At 35.9% G+C, this 17232-nt stretch overlaps 1 protein-coding gene and 1 pseudogene across 1 annotated transcript; both read left to right on the top strand.

Moving 5' to 3' along the window:
- Positions 1 to 227: 227 nt before the first annotated feature.
- On the top strand, positions 228 to 12039 carry LOC137715581 (plasma membrane ATPase 2-like). The gene is made up of 5 exons (XM_068454924.1): positions 228 to 434; positions 795 to 871; positions 9740 to 9882; positions 10011 to 10175; positions 10513 to 12039. The coding sequence occupies exons 1-5, from the start codon at positions 228 to 230 to the stop codon at positions 10758 to 10760; spliced, it is 840 nt and encodes a 279-aa protein (XP_068311025.1). The 3' UTR covers positions 10761 to 12039.
- Positions 12040 to 13242: 1203 nt separating this feature from the next.
- LOC137714752 (receptor-like protein 2) lies at positions 13243 to 15831 on the top strand (annotated as a pseudogene).
- Positions 15832 to 17232: the final 1401 nt, after the last annotated feature.

The raw sequence follows: 17232 nt of genomic DNA, 5'->3' as shown, positions 1-17232 counted from the left end.
GGCCCGGATTAAAAGTTTGGAGGGTACTTTTGTCATCTTAATTGTCGGAACTGATTGGGATCGATGACGAGGGGATTGCAGGGCAAACAGGAGGCCATCACCATTTTTTGCTACTCTTCGCAAACCCAAATTTCTTGGTATCGTTCCAGTATTCAACGACAAACCCAGATCCCTAAACGCAAATTTCTTCATTTTTTTCCCTCCACCCGTTCCTGCAGGAGCGTTAGATGTATGCAGATGAGCAGATCCTCAAGTCCAAGATCCTCAAGGCCACATCGTCACCAAAGTCATTGAGTACGGCCAGAAGCATGTCGAGCTTCGAGACGGCGATAGCACAAACGTCGGCAACAGCAGCGATTAGACTATCAAGAAGTTTGTCGGACTTCATCAACGAGATCAAAGCTGATCAGAATGTTCTCTTTGATCTGGTCTTGGTGAGTATCGTGATCCTAACTCTTTGTTATTATTAGTTCAATTTCTCTGTTCGAGTCACTGCAGAGTTTTCTGTCACTCAAAAACAGGAGTCGCTTCGGCTCTTCATTGTTCAGTAGCTGCACCAGAAACGATTTGATTTGATTACGAGTCTTAATCTGTTTGAATAATTATATATATTGTTTGGCTGTCTGCTATACAAATTACCACAAAACAAGAAAGATTTAGTCACAAGTAAATAAAACTATAATTCTCTCTTAATTAATGCTGCAAAATCTGTGTTGGGTCAATAATTGCAAGCTATTTTTTCCGAGAAACAATCAGATTATTGGATCTAAGTTGCTAATTGTTTTAATTTTGAGGCTTCAATAAAATCAGCACCCACAACTGGAGGAGTCAAGAAGCCTGACCGCTACCGCCCTGGAATCGTCACTCTTCCGTAAGTTTTCAACACAATATAGTTCAAATCCTCTTAATCATGTTCTTGAATTTTACAATTATGTATCGTGTTCTTTGCATTTCGTTATCCGAACTCTATTCGTTGAAGTTGGTTACCTAAATCGTGCCTAATATTTGATGTGGCCAGTGGCTTTGTTGTATGGCTGGCTGATGTGATTTGGGAGTGTTTTTAGTTAATGGGAGACAGGGGACAAAGGTGTGGGGCAGCGAACTCAAGTGGGATTAGGAATTTAGGAAAGTAGAGTATTTGCTAATTTATAGGATTAGAAGTCTTCCTTTAGTTTTGTCTTGGTGTGATGAAAAAAAAATGGGTGAGTAATTTTAACTCCTGTTTAAGGTAATAACATGTGAATTGTTCTCAGGTATATTGGAACTAAATTTTTCATGATGCTCTTTCCTTTTCTTCTCAGTGAAAAAACATACTAAAGCAACAACGTTATGGTGGTGGGAATAAGCGTTCTCAGGTATGTATGGATGTGTCATATGAATTAGGTGGCTGGTGTTGAAGCATCAGTCAATAAAAAACAGATAGGATCTCAGATATTATACATTAATCCATACATAATGTTTTTGTTATCCGCCCTGCATCAAGGTGAGAAAGGCCTTCTTTATTTCCGGCTCAATTATTAATTGAAAACTCATTCATATTTTTTCATAGAAATTCTGTCATTATGCACTGCTGTTTAATTGCTCTTTTTGGGTTTTCTAGCCAAAAAGTAGGTCAGTGTATATTTATTTAGCTCCCCTGATTTTCTTTTTTAATTTATTTTTTGTTTATTTTGTTAGGTGATGCAGATTGATCGAATCAGGTTGAATTGAATAATCCTTGAAGTGACAAGAAGGAGCTGACTGAGCAAGTAATAATTCTTAATTACTTACATGTTTTCATTTTAATTTATGATTTGATTGTCCCTCATAGAAATTTCGAGCTCCATAATTGTTGGACCATTGATGTGTTATGAGTATTGATTAGTCTGTAAATATAGTGTATGGGTGTTAAGTAATTCAGATGTTATAGACGATCTCAGAAGGGAAGGGGTATCCCCATCTTCTTTTTTCTCTTAAACTCTCTCTATCAAAAAACTAAAACACGGCCGCCAGTTTACTTATCCTTTAATCGCCGATCTCCTCAGGTTTGACTCAAGCCGGCAAAGGAATCAGGGGAACATAACCCAGACTAAAAGAGGTATATTTTCACATCCCTAAATTTTTATTTTATTTTATTAATTTCAACCAAATCTGAGAATTTCTAAGTCATGGATCTATGAATAGTGTGTGTTGAGTCTCTGAGCATTTCTATTTTTTTTTTTTGCATCAAATGGTCTCTGTAGTGTCTCTGTGTGTTTGTGCATCCATGTATGAATATGATCTCTGCAAGCTCATTATTGTCCTGGGAAACCACCTAAATTATTGATTCCTTACTTTCTACGTACAATGTTATCAAGTTCTATTTTCAAATTTTCTGATTTTGGGGTGGAGGGAGTGCTAATATAGTAATTTTCAGGTATTTTGTGTCTTTTGGGTAACTTTGTGATATGCAGTTGATTTTATGAATTGATTTATGGTGGAATGCACTGACATAAGTTATTGTTTTTGTTAATGCAGATGATGGAAATTGACCCGATTTCAAACTGAAACAATATGATTATATTGGTTATGGTGAGAACTCAGAACCCTTTCTTAATCTTTCCTATTTTTGGAATTGAGAAATTGGGTTAATTTTATGATGATTCACCGAGAATTTGTTAATCGCTTTAATGCATATGAGATAGGGTTTCTGCTTTGTAGGATCTATTTCTGGTCTTTAGAAATTGCTTGATTTGGTATTGTCAAATGGTATATGAATTTCCATGTTCACTTTGTCAGTATGTTGTTGTAGTAGTTTAATTGGATGCGATATAAATTGAGGTGTTGACATGAAATCGAACACAGGTAGTTTTCCTTGATTTCACGGGATAAAGTTGTAGTTTGATTTAGGCTATAAATGATAACCAAATTAAGTTGAATGAGTTGTCACAATCAGAGACGGCTGATGGCATTTTGAACTGCTCAGATACAACTGAAGTGGAGAAGGATAGCTCAGTGGCTTCCTAAGGTGCAATGCTACTTCAGAATGCTTTAGTTCAGAAGCTAGCAGAATCAAATGACAATCTTGGGCCAAGAAAGAAATCATTATCTGATATTGGGAACCTACTGGTATGCTTCATTATCCTTTTTGAACCCTGCTTTATTTTTCTTAAAGAACTAAAATGTTTTATAGTGAGTACTTTGTTCTCTGCTCTATTAATTTTCTTACCCTTATATGGGACTGTTTGCGCTTAAGAAGTATTTTTTTAAGGTACGTATGACTCCTAATTGCTATTTTGCATTCAAAATATACTCTATTGCTTGCTTGGGTTTACCTCTTGGAGCATTTCATTACGTTTCTCCTTACTCTCTGACTAAAAAATTTTAAACCCTATATAGGTGAATGCAGACGCTGCAAAACCTGCCTTAAAGAACTGTAGATGCTGAAGACAAAAAAGAAGCAAAGGATGCATTGTAAGCATAGGCTTGAGATATGGAAGAGAACATTATTCTTCATTTGCCTACGCTTTTTACTACAAATTTAATTTATATGCTTGAAACTTACAGTGTCATATCATAATTCAATACGAATATATTTGGATTATTGGATAAGCATCGGCCAATTGGAAGGTTATTGACTTTTCTTATAAAGAAATCAAAGTCATCTTCTCATTTTTGACGTTGAAGATTTGGTTGCATTTTAATATTTATAGGCCAAGATGAAAGAAAAAGATTAGGCTAATTGTTTATGAGCCCCTAAAATCTATAGTGACCTATTGGAAATTATATGATATTTTAGATGTCCTAAAGGTTAACGTGCCAAGTCATTATGCTGGCACTATTCTGTTTTAGTATTTGTTGGATTAGAATGTACTCATTGTTTTAAGTGAGTATTATTTTTGAACTCTTATGGAGCTTCTTTGGCATGGTAAGTTAAGTTGCATATCCTTTTTTTCGTTAACGGAATTCATTATCTTGCTATATTGGCAATTAGCAGTGTGTGACAATTGGTAAAGTGTACGAATAAATGTGTGGAAGTTTGAATTGTACAGATGAAAGTGAATTTTAACAACTCTAACAATTGAATTTGTAACACAGTTTAGCAGTTTTTTTCAAAAACTAACTATTTCTGCCAAATACTCAAGTATTGTCTTCTACTTTTCTACTTTCCCCTTTCTGTGTTTTCCCCATGTAGTAGGCTGATTACATGAAACAATGAGTATAATACTGATAATGCAATACGATCTACAAATGAATGGTTTCTTATAGCATGCATATCCATATGTAGCAAGCAAAGTTTCACTTAATTGGTTATTATATTTGATTGAGTTAAACTTGAATTTCTGGATTTTGACTTTTAGTTTGTTTCTTTGTTGCAGAGTTGGCTTCATTTCATTCCGGTGACTCTTTAAATAGGTCCAAGAACTCACTAAATAGGTAATTGTCTTATATCTTCTTCTCTCTTTGTGTTTATATTTACTTTTTCTGAGTTGTGTTCGAATATGACAAACAAGAACTACAAGGGCAGCTAAGAATATCCAGCAATCCATTACCGGTTGAACAATTAATTGGCCATATATCTTAGTACGGTTAGGTCAGGTTTTTGGGGATGGTTGTCTCTCTATATATTTGTTTCATTTTCTCTCATTTTGGGTATTCTTCTCTGTTCTGTGTATTTATTCTTTGTTTTAAGGTCAGTTGCCTATTTTTATTTTATGTTTTTTTTTGTGGGTTTTCAATTTGTTAATTTGTGACTCTGTTTAGATTTTAATTTCTTCTTTCGTTTATGATTAAATCGATGTTGGGTTTTGGTTGTTGAAAATATGATGCTTAAGCTTCTTGGCATTTTTCTGGGATTTTTAGGCTTTCAGTTGCAAGGGTAACAGAAAACCCTAAAATCCCAGAAATCGGTATTGGTATTTGTATTAATGAATTTCCATTTCTCTCCCAAAACAATTTGTTAATTGAAAATTGTTTTCTTTCTGCAGAAGGTGGTAGTGAAATTGGATTTACATAACGACAGAGAAAATAAAAAGGCCTTGAAAGCAGTCTCCAGCCTTACAGGTATCAATTTTTTCTTTTAAGCATGTTGGTTTAATTTGGCTCCGTGAAAAACTTAGAAAATAATAAAAATGTAAAAACAATTCTGAATTATTTTTCATTCATCAGGACCCACTAAGTTCTTTGTATTGGTTGAGAAGTTAATGAAAATTTGTCAAGTTTTATGTTTTTATGTATGCTTATTGTGTATAAAATGATCCGTGTCTGTAAAAATTGAACCTTTGGCTTATTTCTATTCAAAAATGAAGTTTTTCGATCTGCTTTTTCATATTGTGGGATGAGTGTTTTGTACAAACTTGACCTTTGGCTCATACATGTGTAAACCTGAGGATTTGGAGTTGTTTTCTCTGTTGGTTATGAATTTTAGGTGACTAAATTGGTGGTTTCGTATATTAAGTTAAGTTACAAAGTAGATTTTTCCTTTGTTTTGGAAAAGTGTGTAGCTGAGATTATTTTGAAGTTCATGTTCATTACAATATTATGATTTTGATAAGAGCTTTGTCTACATGTTTTTTGTTGAGTAATGGTTTACTTGGTTAGAAGAAACTCTTTGAGGTTATGTTAAAATCTATTTTGTGGATGAATCTAATTAGTTAAATTTGTCGGGTTTAAGTTATGTAAGAAATTTAATTGCAAAGTTGAGTCTTTTCTTTTCTGAGTTATGTTAATAATTCTACCTAATTTTTTTGTAAATTCATGGTTGGGTTTAAGTTATATTATTAAACATGGATCATTCAAGTCTCAGTACAACTGGATGTTTGTTTACTTGCACAAATTTTTTGTGCATATAAGTTTGTTTCTGCTTCTCAGGTTCTTTGTCCCCGAGTTTATTAATTGTGTTTTTCTCTATTCATTTGGGCTGTCTCAATGATTGAAGATCTTAGTCAAGGTTCTTTCCCAATCATTTCAAGCTAGATTAGCTGATGAGTGATGCTCTTTGTACTGGTGCGGTATCATTGGTGCTCACTTTGTATTTTTCCAATCACTATGTATCTGCTCAACTCTTGGGTCAATTATTTGCCAGTAGGAATGTTTAATTGCTTGATCAATGATGTCGATTCAATTTGAAGAAGAAACAGTACTTTTGTTCAATAGGGATTGAGACTCACATATGAGTAAGATGTCCCAATTGTTCATTGATTCTTAGGTGCTATGTCTTTTTAGTTGCTTTGTGTAGAACTATTCATGCCTATTGCACCTAATACATTCAAGTCCCGCAGCAACACGCGGGCATATTTTCTCGTACCCTCAAAATCCAAAACCTAACACTTGAATAGATCTCCTTGGCAGTTTTGTTCAAAGTGCGAGGCCGTTAGCAAAATTGGTAATATCAAACTTGTGCAAGTTTGTTGGAGTGGAAATTCATGCAGACCTTATTGATCAATTTCTGAAAGATCAAGTGAATGATCGAACATACCAATATGGCGGATATATGCAGATTCGTTGTCGATTTCCTCCCAGACTATTCTCTAACCTTGTAACTCCATCCACTTTCACCTTAACCCAACCCTCTCTAGGAGTCTTCTACCGATGCTGCAACAGTTGCCGCAACGATGGCGAGCGAGAGACAGTTGCCATACATTTCTGTAACCATGAAATAGCCCGCTGAACAACATCAAGTGGGTGACTGATCTTGCCTTTCCACACACTAGAATTTCTCTCCGGCCAAACAGCCCAAAGAATCATTCAAACTAAATTAAATTCTTTGGTTTATGTTTATTTGGTTTTAATTTTGAGGGTTTAATTCATTGAATTTAGTTTTGTTTATTTGGTTTTAATTTTAAAGGTATTTAAGTCTATTTAAGTGAATTTTGTGATATTTTTGAAAGATTTTATAAAATATGACATTTATGAAATTTGGTATTAAATTTTGACAAAAACTCTCCACAAACTAATACACAATCCATAGATCCAAAAAAATCATCCACTTAAACCGATTAATCAAGAATCAACTACCCACATAAAAACACCCCCTTTAATTTATAACCAGCATGCTTAATCCAATAAAAATTGCAGAAACATATTCTAAAAGAGCATAAAAATTCAAAAATATTATACCTGCAGAAGAAACCACCAACAAAATCCTGTCAGCTGATAGATTCTCAGAAACCCATTTGCAGACAGCAATCACATCCTTAATTTCTGCAAACCCAGTGAGAGAGGCCCTCCTTGTTGACCTCCCAACCCCTCTCATGTCAAAGGTCAAAGCTTTATAGCCTCTGTCTGCCAACCCAGCTGCTATTCCTCTCAACAGGCCTTGGCAGCCGCCAAGGACGGAGTATGGGTGCACCAGAACCACCACAGGGCTGCCCTTCTTGATCTCTTCTTCTTCTCTGGGTTTGAAGAGCTTTGCGCTGAGCTAACTCCATCGCCGGTCTCAACTGTGCAGCGCTCCACCGTACAGTTCGACATCAGGGGAAGAGAGAGAGAGAGAGAGAGGAAGTTGTCGGGGTAGCTGGTGAGTTTGTATTTTTGGTGGATGAGAAAGTGACAAAACTGGTATGGCTTTTGCCTCTGCACTAAGAAAGATTTTCCAATGTGACCATCACACTAGATGTTACACAATGTGTCTCTATATAAATAGTGGGTTATGTATGTTAAAAGTTTAATAATTTAAAAATTAAAAATTTTCATCACTTGCATAAAAACACGTAATATATCATCCGTATTCCCATCACAACTAAAAATTTCACCTACACTTGGACTTGGGATAGTTTTCTAAAACCTTGTTTTTTTTTAACATAATAATTGTGGTAATGTTGAAGAAAATTTATAAATTAAATGATGTGTCACCAATAGAAATAAGCACGTTTATCAACGTTTAAGTAAAAAATTCAATCATCAACTTACGTATCATTTGGTTTACATAATTTTATCTCCCTAGCATTACCCATAATTCCTCGCCGTAAAACTCATAAATTTTCGGACCATAAAGTATGAAAACTAAGCCATTAATATTAAACCAGTTAATTCAAAGAATACATGTATATTGCCACTATGTTAATTCAAAGAATACATGTATATCGCTCATCCTGTTCGTGCTCGTTCTACTCCGTCATCCTCGTCCTGCTCCTTCCTGCTGCTTCCTCATCCTTGTTCTCGTCTGGTAAATTCGGAATCTGACGATCAATTTTTTCAATTTTGTTTTGCTGATCGTAATTATTATTGGGTTTTGATCGATTGCGTTGTTTTATGCTCGAAATCTCTGGAAATTTTGAATTTCTAGCACAAAAATTAGGCGCGTTTTTGTGGGTTTGTGTTCTGTGATTGGGTGCGTTTGTGTTCTGTGATTGGGTGAGTTTTTGAATTGATTGCTACCCAATTTATCTGCTGTTTTTCCTTATGTGAATAATTGCTAAGTTTTTGCAAGTTGATTGCAATTTTTTCTTCGTTCCCTGCTCATAAAAATCACCATTTTATGGCCTTTTAACAATCTTCTGAGCATGCAAAAGCATCCCTTTCTGATCTATAACCCATATAGCCTTTTTTTTTTTGAGTGATGTTTCTGATATTTTTTAGGGTCCCTCAGATATAAATCCATGCAACACTTATTTCCTTGACAAAAACCTATCTCATTTTAAACATCCAAATAAAACCCAAATTTGAAGTAGACTGCCATGTAAACAATTAAATACCTATTATTTTCAAACTATTTACAATTGTGCCACAACACTCTAATTATGTTAATGAATTTAATTATCCACCATAATTGTGGGAAATAAGTGTCTTATTATTATAAAATTATCTACTTTATACTTCTCTTACCATCATATGTTTCATTTCCCTTATTTGTTTGACAATCATTGTAGGTAAATTATTTTGCATGTATGTATTAGGTACTTTGTTAAAATTATATATATGCGTGCAAATAATTTATCTATATTTTTATGTAAAATAATATGTAATTAATTAATTTTGAATCAATTGGCTAAAAACATTTATTTATTTTGTAGGTAAATTATTTTTCATGTGATAATACATATATACTAGCCACATTTTGTTATTATTATATAGAGTGTGCAATCAATCTACATTCTTTTATTTTGTAGGTAAATTATTTTGCATGTAGGTAAATTGTTATATATATATATATATGCAAAATATTGGTATTTAATTAATTTTGAATAAAAAATATTTATTTATTTTGTAGGTAAATTATTTTGCATGTATCATTACATAATTTACTAGGAACTTATATTGTTATTATATATATGTTGTGCAAAATAATTTACCTATTTTATACTTAAAATATTGATAATTTTGAATAAAATAACTTTTTGATATTTGTAGGATATACTAATTTACTTGTTAGCATCATGTGAAAACAAATATATAAGGAACATTGGTATCATGTAAATTTTTGTTATTAAATGCATATGAATCATGACATTTAAATTTTTTTTCCAAATCTCCATAAGGTATTTGAAGACATTTAATTGAATGAAATAATGTAAAATAAAATGTAGATAATAAGTGAGAGACCCAAAGTAAGTGTTATTAAGGGTAATATAGACATCAACAAATACAAATTTTGCCAAGTCAAACTTAATTATAGATATTGCTTAGTTGGAGCCTAGTCATTGGGTTTTTGTTAGAGAAACTTACCATGATGGGTTTTAGTTAAAGAAAATTGAATTCTAAGGGGTGTACTCATATTTTCAGTATTTTTTATTGCTGTGTCAACTGAATTTCTATATTTCTGTCATTGATTTATCTCCAGCAAGTACAAGAGAAAACAAAAGAGTCCCTGGACACCATGGCAGTCCGTTGGTTTATTGCCGTTATTTGATCCTCCCAGGCACGACAGAGCAGAAACAATTCGCAGGGCACTCAATCTCGATGTGAATGTGAAGATGATTACATGTAAGCTTCATTTCCCCTTAAAAACTGTGTATTACACCATGGCTACATATAGTCCCTCCTATTTTTCTACTGCCTGGGGAATTTCGATGCTTTACTCATTCAGTATAATTTGTGTTCCTATTGTGCAGGGGATCAGGTTGCCATTGGTAAGGAAACTGGAAAGAGGCTTGGTATGGGAACAAACATGTACCCATCTTCCGCATTGCTTGGCCAAGACAAGGATGCAGCCATAGCTTGCCTCCCTGTGGACGAGTTGATTGAGAAGGCTGATGGATTTGCTGGAGTATTTCCTGGTGGGTTCTACCGGAGTTTCGTTGTTCTTTCCGCTTTCTAATTAAACATGCAAGCTCTTTAATGAGAAGTTATAAACCTCACATTTCTTGGTAGTAGTTTGCATTTCCAAATTCATTGTTATTGGTTTAAATTCAGCCTAGACTCATGATTGCTCATAGCATGAAAGTTATTGGGCATGTTGCTCTGCCTACTTGTTTGGCGACACTATCACAATTGTCCACTTTTTATTTAGATTTTTTTTGTTTCATTATTAATTAAAAGTGCACGGTTTATGAATGCTGTTAACTTGATATTGAGTCGTTGACATTGTTCTAACACGTCTTTTTAATATTATAGAACACAAATATGAAATTGTAAAGAGGCTGCAAGAGAGGAAGCACATCTGTGGAATGACTGGAGATGGTGTCAATGATGCTCCTGCTTTGAAAAAAGCAGATATTGGTATTGCTGTAGTTGATGCTACTGATGCTGCAAGAGGTGCTTCAGATATTGTTCTCACTGAACCAGGGCTAAGTGTGATCATAAGTGCAGTACTGACAAGCAGAGCCATATTCCAGAGGATGAAGAACTATACTGTAAGTTAAATTTATGTATTGAGTGGAGCTGTAGATGGTCCGTAGATGTTTTGTTAATCTTCTCAGGCCATTCTAATTCTTTTGTTCTATTTGGGTGATAAATCAATCAGAAATTCCCTGATTGATTTTTATCTTGCGTGGTATTTTTTATTTGATTCTTGAGTCTTGACATACATACACAAATTCCTTTGTTGTTAATATTTGACATGAGTACACTGGGTTTGGTTGTTGAGTTCATATTTTCTCAGATGTTTCGTTCCCATCAATGAATTATAGTTTATCATGTGTACTCTGGGCTTTGGCTGTTAATATTTGACATGAGTACTCTGGGTTTTGTTGGCTGAAATGTGCTTTAAAATCATAGTTTATGACTTTGGTATCGAGCCTTCACTTGCTGCTAGCTAAAATATTTGATTAACCAGAATGAAGTTACCATCTTATCATCCTATTTTCAAGTGCCTCTACTGTTCTAGTTGTAAACTCAAACTTATGGTGATATTGGATTGCATCCTTAACCTTTTTCAAGTGCCTCTACTGTTCTAGTTGTAAACCTGTGAGGTCATATGAAAAGCTATCTGCTTTGTGACTTCCACTCATCTTGCATCCCCTTCCCACTTATCTTGACTTCTAAATTTCATCTTGATTTTCAATCTTTTACATTACAAAATCAGTCAACTACACCGGTTTATATGGTTTAAAGCTGGGTGATGGTAATACATAAACCTGAGGTATTCGTATAAATTTACAAATGAATTACAAGAAGAAAGATAGCTTTTCTCAACTACAATATAATAACAACTAATGTTCTCCATCATCCACACAGGTTTACATAAATGTCATCTTGCATTTATGTAAACCTATAAACCTGAGGTTTATTTTTATTTTTGAATGATTTGTATTTTGTTTCTTGGTGCATTGATATTCATGAGATGAGGATGGTGATTATTTTTATTCTTGTTTATTTCTTACTCTTCAGCTGCCATTTGATTTCACCGAAGCTTGTAGTTTATCGCTTTGGATCAGTTCTATCATCTTAATTGTGCTATCTCCTTTTCACAATAGTAGGGAGAGATTTGCAAGCAAGGATTGAAGACTGCAATTTCGGGGCAGTATTATAGAACAATTTCAGAGATGCTTCTAAGTACTGACAACCAAACCGAAGGCTGTGGCTGACTAGTGAGTGACTACAATCTCACCCATTTTACCTTAGCTAGCTTAGTGTCATCCTAAATACATCACTATTACAATTTACAAAGTTGATTTCAATAAAGACTAACAATTGGGACATCTTCGAGTGAGTAATTTGGTTTTTGTATTTTTATTGAGTCTCACTCTCATCCAATATTATTAATTTTAATAATATCTTTAATAAAAAAGCAATTAATAGAATAATAATGTAGTCCTAGTCTGAGCAAACACCAAAATGGTGACAGTACTGTTTTCATTATCCTGCTTCTTAGTCTAACATTGCACCATACGTTGCCTTAACCTAGTCCAGCTTAGTCTATTCTAAGCTAGTCCAGCTTAGTTCCTGAAATTAGTCCAGTCTGAGACAGTCCGATGCAACAAACGCGCACCCTTAAGGCACGTTTGTTACACCTCCTTAGGAGGGATTGGCTTGGACTACCTGAAGTAGGACTATAATCCTACGTTTGGTAGGTTGTGGGACTAAAATAAATGGGACTCGCCTCGACTATGAGTCCCTGCGCGCTTCGCTAAAGCTCTCAGCCTAATCCTACGCTTTCGCTTGGTATTAGCAAGGACTAGAAGAAGGAAACCAGGCTGACATCCAATCCCCACTTTTGCTTGCTAAACCCTCTAGTCCCTCCACGTTCCGTCTTCTTCTGCGTAGCCGTCGGCGGTGACCCACCTTCATCTTTTGTGCGACCAAGATTGGGTATCGTCGAGGGAGGACGACGACGAGCTCGAAGAAGAAGAAATCGTTGACGACCAAGATTTGGTGTCGTCGAAGCCATCGAAGCCATCGAAAGGAATAGCGCTGCAATCGCACACTCTAGAAAATTCTTGGACCTTCTGGAGTTCTGGGTTAATTTTGTTTGGTTGGTAGGAAAACTTATGGATTGGCGTTGCAGGGTGGAGTTCAAGGTTTAATTTTGATGTTAATTTCTTTCATTTCCTTTTTTTTTTTTTTTGGTTTAATTTTGAGTTCTGGGTTAATTTTGTTAGGGCCTCAAAGTCTCATTCTCGAAGGAATTTACAATGTGTTGTCTTTGTCATAACCGGCATGCTTTGCTCATCTCCATTTTCTAGTGTTTTACACTGCCCATCATCGTTTCTAGTTCTGGATTTAGTTTTGATGTTAAATTTCTTTAATTTTTTTTTTTGGGTTTAATTTTGTTTGTTTGGGTTTAATTTTATTTATTTTGGGTTTAATTCTAGAGTTATGGACCTTTTGATATCATATCGATTGCAATCCTAAAAATTGGAAACGATGAATTTGGCTCAATGTGGTGTTGCATTTCTTTCTTAATTTCCTGTTCTCCTATTAACAAAAAAATTGGGTCAATATTTTAGTCCGACGCTTAGTTCGGCACTGCACCAAACACTTTACTATTTTTATCCTGTTTAGTCTAAGCCAAGCCAGTCTAACTTAGTCCTGAAACTAGTCCAGTTCGAGGTAGTCCGGTGCAACAAACGCACCCTAGGCTTAGTAGGAGTTAGAGCTAGGTTTAGTCTAAACAAAACAAAACAATGCAGTGTGTTACATATAACAAACTTGTGAGCAATCAAATATACAGACATGGCACTTCCAATTTCTTATGGCCTCCTCTTCATATTTTTCATCTCAAGTTGCATTGCCACAACCCCTGCATGCCGAAAAATTGCTCAACACTCTCTTCGGTCTTCATTTGATATTGATTCTTCTAGTTTAAACTGGTCTTCCAACGATTGTTACCGACGGGAGGGCATCACTTGTGATATGTTTGGTAGGGTAACTCATTTGTTGTAGCCCTCCAAATGTATCAAGGGATGCATTTCTCGCTCTCTTGGAAACCTCACACATCTTTCGCATCTCAACCTCTCCCACAATATGCTTTCCGGTCCTCTTGAGGCTCAAATTTTTTTGTCCTTGACTCGCCTTCAGATCCTTGATTTGAGCGAAAACCATTTATTTGGAAAACTACCATTACCTCTATCATCAAGTTATATCCGGACGGTGGATTTGTCCAGCAATCAGTTTAACGGAACAATTCCATCTTCATTCCTCCAGCATGCCTGGAATTTGAGCAGTTTGAATGTCAACAATAATCATTTTACTGGCCAAATACCATCCTCCATTTGTTTTCTTTCCTGTTCGCTTTGAGTCTTGGATTTCTCCTGCAATATTTTCAGTGGCTCAATTCCTCTAGGACTATTGGAGGTCTTTCGTGCTCGCGACAACACTCTCTCAGGGTTCCTTCCTGCTGATATCTACAATGCTCAGGCCTTTCAAGAAATTTCATTATCTACTAATAGCGTTTTCGTACCCATCGGTGAGAATGTTGGGAAGCTCTCCAAATTAAAGCTCATGCACCTTCATTACAACAATCTAGAAGGCCTCTGCCCCCATCTTTGATGAACTGCACAAACCTTGTTGAAATAAACCTGGGATTCAACCATTTTAGTGGGAATATCACTGCGCTCAATTTCTCTAAACTTACTCAACTTAGTAAACTAGATTTTATAAATAATGCACTCACTGGTACCTTGCCAATAAACCTTTACTCGTGCAAGTCCCTCAAAGCACTTCGACTGGCTACAAATGATTTCGAGGGACAAATCCAATCTGAGATTCTTCAATTGAAAAACTTGACCTTCCCCTCGCTTGTTCGTAACAGACTCACCAATGTCACGGGGGCAATGAAGATATTTACAGGTTTCAAAAGTCTTAGGGTGCTCATTCTTTCAGAAAATTTTCGAGGTGAAGAAATGCCAGATGGGGATATAACTGTTGATTTCAGGTTACAAAATCTGTGTTTTCAATTTATATAGTCGTCATATGACAGGTCAAATACCTGTATGGATTTCAAAGTTCAAGAAACTGGAAGTCCTGGATTTGTCTTTTAACAGACTCACTACTGGCACAATACTTGGTTGGTTTGTGACTCTTCCGAGTCTTTTCTTTTTGTTGTTGAGTGACAACTTGATTTCGGGTGAATTTCCAGGGGAGCTTTGCAGACTACAAGCGTTAGTATCACAAAAGGCTGCGAATCAAACAGGCCATTGTTCACTTGAGTTGCCCATCCACTTCAAACGCGGTAATAATGCAACTATGCTGTCTTCACAGTGCAAGTATATAGCAACATGCCAAGAGTAACCTCCCTCAGGAACAACAATTTAAGTGGCAGCATACCCTTTGAGATTGGCCAATTGCAATTTCTTCAACAACTGGATCTAAGCATCAACAACTTCTCCGACAACATTCCAGACCAAATTTCCAACCTCACAGAGTTGGAGAGATTAGAACTCAACAGTAACCGTCTGTTAGGTGAAATCCCATCATCACTATCAAGTCTCCATTTCTTGTCTACGTTTACTGTTGCATACAATAATCTTGAAGGATCAATACCAGCTGGCACTCAGCTCCAAGGCTTCAATGCCTCTGCATTCAAAAGGAATCCAAAACTTTGCGGCACCCCACTTCCAAACCAGTGCTTGTCAAGTAATGGCAATGATGCAGATGAGAATGAGAACAACCAGGATTTGGACGACGATGAGTATCAAAGTCTATGGGTTGGGTTATCCGTTGTAGGGTCTTGAGATTCTGTTGCCCTTTGCTTCTCAAGAGGACGTGGAGATATGCATATTTCCAATTCCTGGACAATGTTCAATTCAAGCTCTATCTGATGTAGAGAAGGCTTAGAAGAAGGTATGACTCTTTTTGCGTTTTCTTTTTCGATTTGGTTTGTGATGTTTAATTCTTGTCCTTGTTCTTAACAGGAAACTGGATATTGGAGCTGAGAGTACAAATTGTTCAGAATATGCAAGCAAAGGTGAATCTTTCATGGTCCCTGACAAATTCCAAACCACCTTTCTCTTTAGTGTTCCAGTTAAATCTCCCAGCCCAGAAGACGAATAAACATTTTTGTGTACGAAGTAAGCCAGAAATTCTCTGGTGCAAAATAACTATTAAAGAGTAAGTAAAAAATATTTACTTTTCTTCTAATGACTACCTCAATCAGCGCTCTCTCTCTCTCTCTCTTTAAGAAAGAAAGCAAAGCAAAACCATCCGCACATCACACCCTTATTTCCTACCTCTCCCTTGCTACCCCTCATTTTTTCCAACCCATAATCATGAATTAGATCTCGGAATATTGGACTCTATCTTGACACAAGACCCAACGCTCACAGCCCATTGCTGAACTAGATTTCCAAAAAAATTGGGCAAAGTGTGGAACGATTCATGTTGGAACAAGGGTGTTTTACACATCCCCTTTTCCCTCCCCCTCCTCCTGTATGTTTTTTGACCTTCCTTTCAGGTGTGGTTGTGGATGTTGTTGTTCTTGATGAATTGATTGTGCGCAACTCTCTCAAATCTAGTTTTGGTTCGGGTGCTCTTTTCAATTTGTGGCAATCTCTTCCTTCGCGGATGATGTGGCGGTGGTTGAGGCTTTCTTTTTGCCGCTTGAGATTAAGGTTTGGGAAATTTTATTTGAACCCAAATATTATCTTGCAACACCCGACTTAAAAGTTTTGCCTCATGACTTCCTATTTTACCCTAAAAAGTAAATAGACAAAGAAACCCACTGAGCACGTTAGCAGAAACTGCCGTCGACCTTCTATCCTCACTCGTCGTTGTTCAGTTTTTCTGAGAAACCTCCATAGGGATGGATCTTGTTCTGAGTATTTTATTTTCTTCAATTAACTAATAAGTAAGCTCGCCGATTGTTGCTTGGGAGATAGAGAGAGAGAATTGTGGATTAAGCTAGTTTTTGATTATGGGGTTGATGTTTTTCTTGAGATTTTGGGTTTGATGATGGAGGAGAGTGAAAAAATAGAGAATTTGGGTGGGGGTGGCAACGGTGAATTTGAGTAAGCACCATACATTTTTCTATTAGGGTTTATGGTTACAACAAGAGACCAAAATTGAAAGAGAAAGAGTGGTAACCCACCACTCGACGGTGGCTGACGAGGAGGAGGTGGAGGCTGTTGTCGTTTGCAACATCATAACCGCTCTCTTTTCTCTTACGAATCTAATGCAACTCTGGCAACATTCCTCCTATTCCAGCAACCAAACTCCACAATCCCTCTTGATTTCCGGCGATCCACCCATTTGTCGGTTGTTAATTCAATAATTTTTTTCTCTACACCCATTTTTTATTTAGGGCAAAATTGGAATATAATTTTTTTCAAAAAAAAAAATGGGTGTAGAGATAAGATTGCAGGTTCAAATAAAATTTCTCTTAAGGTTTTTTTCCTGTTGTTTTTTATTGTTGCCTTCAGGCTTAAGTATGTGTAGGCTTTCCTTTATGTCTTCAGG

This window comes from Pyrus communis, chromosome 14 (assembly GCF_963583255.1).
Source record: "Pyrus communis chromosome 14, drPyrComm1.1, whole genome shotgun sequence".
Lineage (NCBI taxonomy): Eukaryota > Viridiplantae > Streptophyta > Magnoliopsida > Rosales > Rosaceae > Pyrus > Pyrus communis.
The sequence above is the reverse complement of the archived record's forward strand: the minus strand, read 5'-3'. Positions and strand labels throughout refer to the sequence as shown.

Bases quoted from the DNA above. Each gene is read 5' to 3' on its own strand.
- LOC137715581 (XM_068454924.1), top strand. From the start codon at position 228: ATGTATGCAGATGAGCAGATCCTCAAGTCCAAGATCCTCAAGGCCACA. The intron at 9,883-10,010 runs GTAAGCTTCATT...CCTATTGTGCAG, and splicing joins GAATGTGAAGATGATTACAT to GGGATCAGGTTGCCATTGGT. The intron at 10,176-10,512 runs GTGGGTTCTACC...TTAATATTATAG, and splicing joins ATTTGCTGGAGTATTTCCTG to AACACAAATATGAAATTGTA.